The 11,850-nt window shown below is 51.3% G+C and overlaps 1 protein-coding gene across 1 annotated transcript; it reads right to left on the reverse strand.

Annotated features, from left to right (window-relative positions):
• Nucleotides 1–3,972: 3,972 nt before the first annotated feature.
• XKR8 (XK related 8) lies at nt 3,973–11,568 on the reverse strand. The gene is made up of 3 exons (XM_081087610.1): nt 11,227–11,568; nt 7,908–8,104; nt 3,973–5,579 (listed from the first exon to the last, which is right to left on the reverse strand). The coding sequence occupies exons 1-3, from the start codon at nt 11,517–11,519 to the stop codon at nt 4,870–4,872; spliced, it is 1,200 nt and encodes a 399-aa protein (XP_080943736.1). The 5' UTR covers nt 11,520–11,568; the 3' UTR covers nt 3,973–4,869.
• Nucleotides 11,569–11,850: the final 282 nt, after the last annotated feature.

The raw sequence follows: 11,850 nt of genomic DNA on the forward strand, positions 1-11,850 counted from the left end.
GAACTCCCCAGATTTCTACCATAACAAGCCAAATCTGAATTCTGAGATTCTAAAATATATATATTATGTTCTTATCGATTTTTAGAGAGAGAAGGAGAGAGAAACATCGATCAATCTGCTGCCATCTGCACACCCCCTACTGGGGATCAAGCCCACAACCCAGGCCTGTGCCCTGACCAGGACCTCTTGGTGTATGGGAGGATGCTCAACCAACTGAGCCACACTGGCCAGGGCAAATTCTAAAATATCTTAAACCACAAGAGAGAAAATCTAGTTCAGCAGGCCTTCTGTTTCTCTCCTCTGAGTCAGACAGCTCTAGCAAGCAAGGCTCATTGGCTAGTTCCTAATGCACTGACAGGAGCCATCCCATTAAGGGCAACTTCTCAAAGCCTGACCCTCTGGATTACAGATGCCTCATTTAGCAGTAAAAGGCATTGATTGAATTGGATATATTTATGTGACTGCGGGCATTCATGGCTGTAGAGTCTTTGACCATAATGTTATATGTAATGGGAACTATCTTGTAAACTTGAAAAAAAAATAAAGTTTTTATTTTCTATACAGTTTGCTCCTATGTCTTTTCTGAATAGGATCAACACAGTTGCCCAGCTAGTTGGCACCTAAGTAAGGTTTTATAAAAATCTGAAGAGCTCATAAAAATCGAGTTCATTAAAAGATACCACCCTTTTAATAACTAATTAATTTCACCAAAAAGGTAGAAAAAAAATAACCAACCTTTTGGTATAAATAAATGTACATGGAGGAAAAATAATTTGCAAGGATAAGTTTGTTTTAGCTGATCCTCACCTGAGGATATTTTTCCATTTATTCTTAGAGAGGGCGGGGGTGTGGGGGGGGGGGGGGGAGAAACATCCAGGTGAGAGAGACACCAACCAGGGCCAGGGGTTGAACTTTAAACCCAGGCACATGCCCTTGACCAGAATCGAACCTGCAACCCTTTGGGGCATGGGTCGGAGCTCTAATCACTAAGCCAGGACAAATTAATTGTCTATAAAATATATTGAGCCCGGCTGGTGTGGCTCAGTTGTTGAGCATCGACCTGTGAACCAGGTGGTCAGGGTTTGATTCCCAGTCAGGGCACATGCCCGGGTTGCGGGCTCGATCCCCAGTAGGGGCATGCAGGAGGCGGCTAATCAATGATTCTCTCTCATCATTGACGTTTCTCTCTCCCTCTCCCTTCCTCTCTGAAATCAAATTTTATACACACACACACACACTCTCTCTCTCTCTCTGAGTGGCCAGATTATTATGACCACCCCATCAGTACTTCATTGGGCCACCTTTTGCCTTCAATACTGCGGCGATTCTTCTTGGCATTGACTCCACGAGATGTTGAAAGGTGATGTGAGGAATCTGACACCGTGCCTGATGAATAGCACTGTCCAGTTCTGAGAGATTTGATGGTTGTGGAACCAGCTGCCTGATGGCTCCTTTAACTTCGTCCCACAAATGCTCAATTGGACTGAGATCTGGTGATTGTGGGGCCACCAAAGCAAGGTAAAGTCTCCCTCATGTTCTTGAAACCACTCCTGCACAATACGAGCACCGTGGCATGGTGCATTGTCTTGTTGGAAGAAGCCATCTCCATTGGGATACGCCATCAACATGATAGGATGAACTTGTTCAGCAACGATACTTAGGTATGTTGTGCTATTCAGACGTTGTTCCACACGAATTAAAGGGCCCAAATCATGCCAGGAAAACATGCCCCAAACCATAACACTGCCCCACCAGCTTGAAGGGTTTTACTCATGCATGTGGGGTGCATGCTTTCATGCTCTTTCTGCCAAATTCTCACCCTGCCATCTGCATGATGCAACTGGAAACGTGATTCATCGGACCACATGACTTTTTTCCAATGCTCGACTGTCCAATCCTTGTGTCCTTGTGCTTGGGTAACTATCGTGGTAAACAACCTGCTTCCCTGTTTATAACGGTCTGGCCCTCTAACAACTTCAGCTCGAAATTATAGCTAATTTGCCTACAAATGTCAGGTGGTCATAATAATCTGGCCAGTCAGTGTGTGTGTGTGCGTGTGCGTGTGCGTGTGCGTGTGCGTGTGTGTGTGTTGCTTTTTAAAGTTTAGGACTGGTATAAGAGATTTCATTTTCTGTCAAATGTGTTGAAATTTAATTATTATAGAGTAACTTGCTGTGCTGAGCTTAAAACACAAAAGCCTTGTTGGATTTGGCCTGATTTCATGTCCCATCGGCTACTTTTTCTCATTTCATTTCTTCAGATTTGGGTCTGTCCATTGTTGGTCTGGAAAAATCAAGAATTCTTTTGCCTTTTATTTCCATGAAGGAAATCAGAATCCAGATCTAGCTTCCAAGTGCCATAGATGTCAGAGTACAGGTGTTTTTCCCGAATTAATCACCTCAGGAAAGATGGGGTTGCCATGTATTCTAATCATTACATCTTTTCAACAGAAAGTTGTACATAATGGCTCTGTTGGCTCAGTTGGTTGAAGCATCATCCTGTACACCAAAAGGTTGTGGGTTCGATTCCCAGTCAGGGCGAGTACAGGAGGCAACCGATGGATGTTTTTCTCTCACATCAATGTTTCTCTCTCCCTCCCCCTTCCTCTCTCTCTAAAAACAAACAAACAAACAAAAAACCAACCCATATCTTCAGGTGAGGATTTAGAAGAAAAAAAGGGGCACATGTTGGACCACACTGTAGATGAAGCAAACCTGTGAGTTGCTATATCCTTGCTTGTAAGCACAAATATTGCTTCTCAAGCCCAAAGAGTAAACACCTCCGTCTCCCCCTACGATAAGTATAACATCTGAACATTTCTCAAAAAACTTTTGGTGGCAGACAATTCAGGAGGTTTTTATTCTTCAAAAACAGGTTTCTTGACATTTGAAAAAAAATGATTGATGGGAATTTTCAAAGGAAATTTCTAATGGGTGTGTAATGTCACTCATCTTTTTAAAGCTTTTGATTCTGTAAACTTATTTATATCTTCACCCGAGAATATTTTTCCATTGATTTTTAGGGAGAGTGGAAGAGAGAGGGAAAGACAGAAACATCAATGTGAGAGAAACACATTGATGGGTTGTCTCCTACACCAGCCGTGCCTTAACCAGAATTGAACCCTGGACCCTTTGATCCACAGGCCGACCCTCTATTCACTGAGCCAAACCGGCTAGAGCAATCCTGTAAACTTTTAAGTGTATATACAAATGAAACTTTTTCTATAGCTTTTTAGGTAGTATCGGTATACATTAACTGCATACATATTGCCATCATTTGACAACTTCATCTAGAGCAGCAGTTCTCAACCTGTGGGTCGTGACCTCTTTGGCGGTTGAACGACCCTTTCACAGGGGTCGCCTAAGACCATCCTGCATATCAGATATTTACATTACAATTCATAACAGTAGCAACATTACAGTTATGAAGTAGCAACGAAAATAATTTTATGGTTAGGTCACAACATGAGGAACTGTATTTAAAGGGCAGAAAGGAGGTTGAGAACCACTGATCTAGAGTACAGATGAGAGCTTTGGCAAAAATTCCTTGTTTCTCCAACCCACAGACCTCCCGAGAGCAGCAAAAGAGTCCACCTCCCTGGCACCATTGCCTGCTTTCACATTCCTTAAGCCACCTCATCACTTACACCCTCCCTGAGCTTCCAATAAAAGACCTTCACCTGGGCTCCCGTATTCACGTCCGGCACGAAAGGCGTTTGCAGCTACTGCCGGGCCCAGCAGCAGAGCACCAGTCAGTCCAGACCTGGTTCTGGTGCCCACCTGAACGATCAACCCCACGCCGGCTCGCCAGCCCCCGAAACGTAGGAAACAAGGTTGGGAAGTCCTGCCCACGTCCAGCCCCCTTCTCCTCCGTCCTCTTCACCGATTCCGAGCAGTGGGCTTTGTGTCCCCGACCCCCTCTTTCCAAGCGGCTTGGAGTTCTGCAGATTTAGTTTAATGACACAACTAGTTTGGAGGATTTTATAAGGTTTTAATAACAACCTAATAATACTGTTCAACAAAACAACACATCGTGTCTCTCGCCTGCAGAGACACACAGGCACGTACCTTCTCCTCCTCACAATAGGTTCCGAGGTGGAAAATACACTGTGTTTAGAGCAGCGGTTCTCAACCTGTGGGTCGCGACCCCTTTGGTGGTGGAACGACCCTTTCACAGGGGTCGCCTAAGGCCATCCGGCATATCAGGTATTTACATGACGATTCATAACATTACAGTTATGAAGTAGCAACGAAAATAATTTTATGGTTGGGTCACAACAAGAGGAACTGTACTGAAAGGGCCAGAAGGTTGAGAACCACTGGTCTAACGTATAAAACATACACTCCATGGGCTGAGCCATGGCCCAGACCACAGGTTAACAAGGCACGTGGTTAAAAGGCAGCCCCTTGAGAGCAGAGTCAGAGGCCAGGCCAGCTGCACTAAGGCCTTGGATGGGTTGATGGAGGTCAGCCAATTGGGGCATCCATGGCTTCCAGGATAGGAGACCCAAGGGCTGGGAGAGCACCTCCACCAATTATTAGGGTGAAAACACCAACACTGGGGTGCTTTGGGCTCCAGATATACTGGTTGGAAGGAAAAGAAAAGGGGATCTCTTCTGTCCTCTCCAAGTGTTTTGTATATAATTGAGGCTCTTGACCCTCTAGGGTGTGGTCCTCCTCATCTTCTTCTGATCTTTGAGGGCAGGCCTCTGTCTTATTCAACTCTAGTCTCCAGTGCCTGGCAAGATCAGGCAGCAAGTGCTTGTTGAGTGAGTCAAGGCCCCTAGCAGCACAATTAGCTTATCTTCTCCTGCATTCTAACGATTGATTGCATGTGTCCTTCTGTCCCCTGGCTGGGTCCGACCCTGCCTCAAAGGACACCATTGGCCTCCCCCGGCCATGGCAAAGCAGCCTCATCCCTCGCCTTGGAGAAAAAATTCTGAGCCAAATGGTCCATGCGCCTGTTCTGAGGCAGCTGATAATACTCGAGGGAGCGGAAGGCAGTTGTCCCGTCCACCTGGTCAGGCTTCCAGGGGTAGCTGGGGTGCAGCCAGCGGTAGTAGACAAGCCGCAGAACCAGACCCAGAAGGAAGCTGGTGCCGCCCACAGGCAGCAACATCTGCAGCAGGATCCCACTGGGCAGCCATGCACTTTGCGTCACCCAGGTGACCACCATGAGAACGCTGTCACTCAGGAGGAACACCAGGTGGATGGTGGCACGGCCTCGAGTGTGACCCTCAGCCACATTGAACCAGGAGAAATAAAGGATGGTGGCCACCGTTGCCCGGTAGAGCCACTCGGAGCGGGGGTCTGGCATAAAATCGGTGCCCTGACACCAGACCCAGAACAGCAGCACCAGCCACAGGCCCACGAAGTGCAGAGCCACGTAGCGGGGGAAGAGAGCTGAGAACAGGGCCACAGCCAGGACTCGGGGCCACAGCAGCAGCAGGTTCCACAGGAAGTAGATCACGGAAGAGCCCAGCCCCAGGACAGGCTTGGAGGGGAGGCAGGTGCGCAAGGCCCGGTGGTAGTCAAGCAGTGCCCATGAGATACCCATGAAGGACGTGCAGATGCCAACCCCTGCGGAGAGGAAGAGGAGACAGCTGAGGCCTGTGGGCAGCCTGCCTGACCCTCCCCAGAGCTCACAGGTTCTGGGGGCCTCATAACCACCCTGAGGTGGGTATGCGAACCCCCAATTTGTTGAAGGGAAAACTACAACTGGAGAACATGGTTCTCACAACCAAAACCTGGTCTGAGATTCAACTGTGGGGTCTGCCCTTCACCACAAAGCTTTACTTTTCAGGTGCTACCTGAGAGGGTGTGCGACGTACACACCCTCATCTGCACCCCTGCGCCTTGGCATCTTAAAGAACCCTGCAACCCTTCCTTTCCCGGAAGAGCCCACACCTTTCTTGGATCTGAAACTCAGCGGTCCCAGTTCCCTGTTTCTTACACTCAGAAAGGGAAGCTGGAAACCCCATGCGGTGGCAACAGGCCTCTGAAGGTGCCCTGCTGTGTGGAGGGTAGATCCTCACCCCCCTCCCCTCCCTGCTCAGACTGGGCCTGGTCTTGATTTTCCAAAACTCCAAGTGCACAGTGGGGATCCTATCCCACCTACTGGTTGTCCACGGTGGACTAGAGGCACCAGGGTCCCCAGAGAGGGAGGGAAGCAGCGCTGGAATGTCTCTAGAACGCTTCCTCCCCTGCCTCCTTCCCACCGCATCCATTCACCAGATGTTTACTGGGAACCTCTTATGGGCCAGGACCCCACACCCAGCCTGGAATCCTTACCCTGAAGTATCCCCTGGAGCAGCGGTTCTCAACCTGTGGGTCGCGACCCCTTTGTAGGTGGAATGACCCTTTCACAGGGGTCGCCTAAGACCATCGGAAAACACATATATAATTACATATTGTTTTTGTGATTAATCACTGTGCTTTAATTATGTTCAATTTGTAACAATGAAAATATATCCTGCATAGCAGATATTTACATGACGATTCATAACAGTCACAAAATTACAGTTATGAAGTAGCAACGAAAATCATTTTATGGTTGGGGGTCACCACAACATGAGGAACTGTATTAAAGGGTCGCGGCATTAGGAAGGTTGAGAACCACTGGCCTAGAGCCACACATCCAGATCTGGTCCCACCCACTTATGTTGAACTAATGACCAATTTCCTTATCTCTGAGCTCCTTCAGGGTAGGAAACAGATTCTGCTCCCCTGGGATCCCCAGGCAGCCCAGTACCTGGCACAAATGTTTGCTAAATAAAAACTTGGGAAAATCCGTCTCTTCCCTCGCTCCTCTCCCCCACCCTCAATACACAGACGGTGTAGACTGTATCCATTTGGCCCTGATCCTAGACACTCACTGCCCTCAAACAGGCAAACAAAAATGTGTGCCCAGTATATGCTGTGTGTCCCAGGGCAAATCACTCCACCTTTCTGTCCCTCTTTCCTCTTGTGCAAAATGGAGATAAACATAGCACCAACCTATAGGGCTTGATGTGAGCACTGACAATAAAGCACTCCACACAGTGCCCCGTTACCAGCAGGCACTCGATCGTGATGGCTGCTATTACTGGTCTTTTTCAATTAATACTACAGACTCAAAAGAGCAGCTGAAAGTGCCCCTGGAAACCAAGTCCAACCCCATCGTGTACAGCTATGGAACCTGAGGCCAGAGAAGGGAAGGCTCTCCAGGTCACACCGTGAGTGAGGGCGGAGTGGAGACTGGTCCCTCGGGAGGCCTGTGGTGTTTACAGCAGGGGTGGGGGAGCAGGGCAGGAAGCAGGGGTGTGGCAGAAAAGGGGCAGCCCTGGACCTGGAATCAGACAGAGTTGGAGTCCATGGGCTCATTACTTCCCTTTAACTACCTGCTTTCCAGCCAGCCCAGCAGGGCAGGGGCTGGTCCTTGCTCACTGCAGTGCCCCCAGCACAGGGACAGGCACAAAGATGCTCAATAACAACTTAAGTGAGTGAAGGTGCCCAACAAACATTTTATGGACCAACAAGTTGTCGATTATGTGTCGCACCCTACACACTCACTTTATCTGTTGTCTTCAAAAGAGTAAAAATGACAATTAAGCTTTATTTATGCACCAGAGACTTGGTATATGCATCACCTCCCTTGATCCTTTCATCAGTCCTATGAGGTAGGATTATGTGCTATGTCCATTTCACAGATAAAAACAAACCAGTACTCAGAGAGGTGGAGTCACTGGTCAAACTCCTGCAGCTAGTGTTGGGATTTGACGCTGGAACTGAGCCCAGGCCTGCCTGACGAAGGACACGCTCCTATCTCCTAAGCAGTCCTCATGAAAGAGTGGAAGCATTTCTGATCTCTGTGGGAAACTTTCTCCAGGCATAAAAGGGGGGCGAGCTGCTGCCAGGGCGACTACTCACACTGGTAGTACTCGGCCTGGCCGCTCTGCAGCACGATGGCCAGCACCAGCGTGAGCTGCGGCGTCTTCTCCAGGAAGGTCTCAAAGAGCCGCAGCATGCTGATGTCCAGGGAGAGGAAGTCGGCGTAGGCCAAGTCGAACGGGGAGGGCGTCTCCTGCTGCCACACCAACAGCCCCTGCTGCAGCCCTTGCATGCACCTAGGCACAGAGGGGTGACCCAGGGGCCAGGTTAGTGTCCCGAGGCATTCCTCCTTCCCCTGCTTACCAGGTAGGTGCAGGCAGGCGCCAATCCTACAAGCTGTGGGACTTTGGGCAAGACAGAGCGTCGACCTGTGAACTCAAGGGTCCTGGGTTCAATTCCGGTCAAGGACACATGCCCCGGTTGCCGGCTCCATCCCCAGTAGGGGGTGTGCAGGAGGCAGCCAATCAATGATTCTCTCTCATCATTGATGTTTCTATCTCTCTCCCTCTCCTTTCCTCTCTGAAATCAATAAAAACATATTTTTTTAAAAAAGAAGTGTTCTGCCAACACATTAAAAATAATAATAATTACTACTGCTCCTGCTGGCCAGGCACTATCCCAAGTTCATCACAAACCTTGTCCCATTTAGGCCTTACAACATCTGTATTTTACAGATGGGAAAACATGACCAAAGAGCTAATAAGCAGCAGTGTTTGAATATCAAAGGCACAAAAGAAAATTGCCTACGATGATAGTTCTCAAATGTTAGCAAGCCCAAGAATTTCTTAGGCTCCTGTGGGGAAGGGGAGCCACTGAGAGCTTCTGAGCACAGGTGAGACAGGTCAAACTGTGCTGTAGAAAGAACTCCCAGGTGTGGCGAGGAGGAAGGGATGGAGGGGCTAAGACCGGAAGCAGGGGTCTATTTGAGAGGCTGTCGTAACAATCCAGGGAGAAAGGACAAGAGCCTCAGAGGGGTGGGGATGGAGACCGCGGCAGAGGTGAGAGAGTACAGAAGTTGGACAGACAGGCCTGGGTGACCCGCTGGCAGGAGGGGGGAGTGGAGATGCACCACGGCTTCCACCACCCACAACTGGTCTCAGCTGGTTACTGGGAGGTGAGCCCTTGGCTCACTGCGAACTCATTCATCAGACATGTACTGTTACCTCCCCGGGACGGACTTGACGACACGGGAAGGAAACAGGCAGGCAGCCCTGGGCTGGGGCTCTCCCCCAGCAGGAGTCTCTGCCTCTGGTCCCCCAAGGCCACGGCAGGGCCCTGCCTCAGCCGAGTCACAGGCAGGCACAGAGATCACTCTCAAACCAAAGCTCAGTACATTGTCTGCCTCACACTCAGCAGAAACAGGAGGCGGGATGATGCAGATACAGTTATGGGTTCAGGGCTCACTGAGGCCTGCCAGAATGGTAACGTGTGCCTCTTCATGCCCCCCGGAGTTTTACTGATGCCTGTACAGTCCCTCGGGCAAAATGCACCATTCAAAGCCCCTCTCGCCCACTCCTGGACACTCGATGCAGCTCTGTCAAGACAAGAGCTGGAGAGACTGTAAAAATGGATTCAAGCCCTCGCCGGTTTGGCTCAGTAGATAGAGCATCAACCTGTGAGCCGAAGGGTCCCGGGTTCGATTCCGGTCAAGGGCACGTATCTTGGTTGCAGGTTCCTCCCCTGGGCCCTGGTCGGGGCTCCTGCAGGAGGCAACCAATGGATGTGTTTCTCTCACATCAATGTTTCTCTCTGTCTTTCTCTCTCTCTCCCACTCTCCCTAAAAATCAATGGAAAAAATATCCTCGGGTGAGGATTAACAACAACAACAACAAAAATGGATTCAAAAGCAGATCCCGACTCCACCCACCCCATCCCGACCCAGCCCAACCCAGGCCACATCCCGTCCCGACTTCACATCATGACTCTGACCCCTTGGTGTCAGTTTCCCCATCTCTAGAGGGCCTTGCCAGTCCTGGAAAGGAGGAGTCAGAGCCCATCGCTGCCCTCGAACTTGGTCAGGGTGGGGAGCAGGGGGAGACGGGAGGAAATGTTCAGGGAGAATACAGCTGGGAAAGAAAGGGTGCGAGGCACTCAGGGGTGAGGGGACAAGTACCGCTCTGGGGGTCAGGGCTGCTGGAACTCTCATGAAGCTAGCTAGCGTTTGCACACAATTCACAGGTCTCATTTCATTTAATCCTTACCAAACAGAGGCATGCATGAGGACCATCCCCCCGGAACAGAGAGTAAACTGAGACCTACAGGAGTCAAGTGTCTTGCCCAAGGCCCTATCCACAGCTAAAGGGACACTGGTCTGTCTGCTTACCTGTCTCAGGAGCCGAGCTCTCTGTTCTTTCCCTCGCTCCTCACAACAGGCCTGCCTGCCAGACCTACCTTTAGATTACTATATATATATGTGTGTGTGTATATATATATATATATATATATCCTATATAATAAAGAGCTAATATGCTAATTAGACCAAATAGCAGATCGACCGTCCAGACGACCTTCTGGACGAAGCCGCAGCTGTGAGGGCCGAGACCCTTGCACAAATTTTGTGCATCAGGCCTCTAGTCTATAATAATAAAAGCATAATATGCTAATTAGACCAGACATCCTTCCAGATGTCCTTCCGGACGAAGCCAGGGCTGTGAGGGAAGCCAGGGTCCTGGGTACCTGCGGGTGGCCAGAGGGAAGCCCGGATCCTGGGTGCCAGAGTGAAGCCAGTGCCGGCAGCTCGGGGAAGGAAGGCCTACTCTTGCACGAAATCATGCATCAGGCCTCTATGTATATATGTTACACATATATATATATTGATTTCAGAGAGGAAGGAGAGGGAGAGAGAGATAGAAACTTCAATGATGAGAATCATTGATTGGCTGCCTCCTGCACACCCCCAAGGGGGACCAAGCCAGCAACCGGGACATGTGCCCTTGACCGGAATCGAACCTGGGACCCCTCAGTCCGCAGGCTGGCGCTCTATCCACTGAGCCAAACCGGCCAGAGCTACTACCGCTTTTTAACAGGGGCGGAAGCCGAGGCTCAGAGAAAGGCAGGATGAGGCCACAGATGGTGAAGCCAAGACTGGGTCCCAGAGGCGTCTGACCCCGAATCACGCCTTTCTTCTCTGGCCCTGCTTCCTTCTTTACCTGTGCCCGGCAGGGGAGGGCTGGAGGAGGTCTGAGGGCTACCAGCCGGCGTCATTTTTTAAGGAGCTGGAAACTCACTTGTAGGTAAAGGTGCCCAGGGGTACCTCCCCACCCCCTTCCCGTGTCAGGGCGCCACCTGTCCAGGTAGCCCAGCTGTCGGGGGTACCGCCGGGCTCCGTCCCCTCCCTTCCCCAGGGCGGGGCGCTCACCTGTACAGGTAGCCCAGCTGCAGGAGGTGGAGCAGCGCCAGGCAGCGCGCGGAGAGCTGAGACGAGTGCAGGTCGGCGGGGTCGGCGCGCAGCCAGACCCAGCTGAAGACCTGAAGTGCGACCGAGGCGCCGCCCAGCAGCGACAGCACCAGCGCGGCCCACAGGTAGCGGCCGCTGAGCACATACTGGCTCGCCGCCCACAGGGCGCAGCCCAAGTGGAGGAGGAAGGCAGAGATGCCCAACACGCCCAGGACCAGGTCCCGAAGGAGAAGGGCGCGGAGTGAGCAGGGCATGACCCGCCGGCCTCTCCCGCTGCTGCCCTCCGGGCTGGGACTCGCCCTCCCGGCCGGGGTCCTGGCGGCCGGAAGGAGGCAGTCACAACCCTCCGAGTCGCCTAGGGCCCCGGCCTCCTGGGCGGGACTTCCCCGGCCCGCCCTGTCCGGGGCGGAGCGAGGCCCGCAGGCCCCGCCCCAGGTGGTCCGAGCCCCGCCCCCACCCCGGGGCGAGGCCGGCGGCGCAGGGGTTCCCAGCCGCGCTGCAGGCGGCCGGCCAGGTGCGCCGCCTGCAGCTTATCAGCTTCTCACTCACTGCCGAGTGTTTGCACTGGAGGCCCCTGTGGGTCCA

The sequence above is a fragment of the Myotis nattereri genome, assembly GCF_964212035.1.
Source record: "Myotis nattereri genome assembly, chromosome: 3".
Classification (NCBI taxonomy): domain Eukaryota; kingdom Metazoa; phylum Chordata; class Mammalia; order Chiroptera; family Vespertilionidae; genus Myotis; species Myotis nattereri.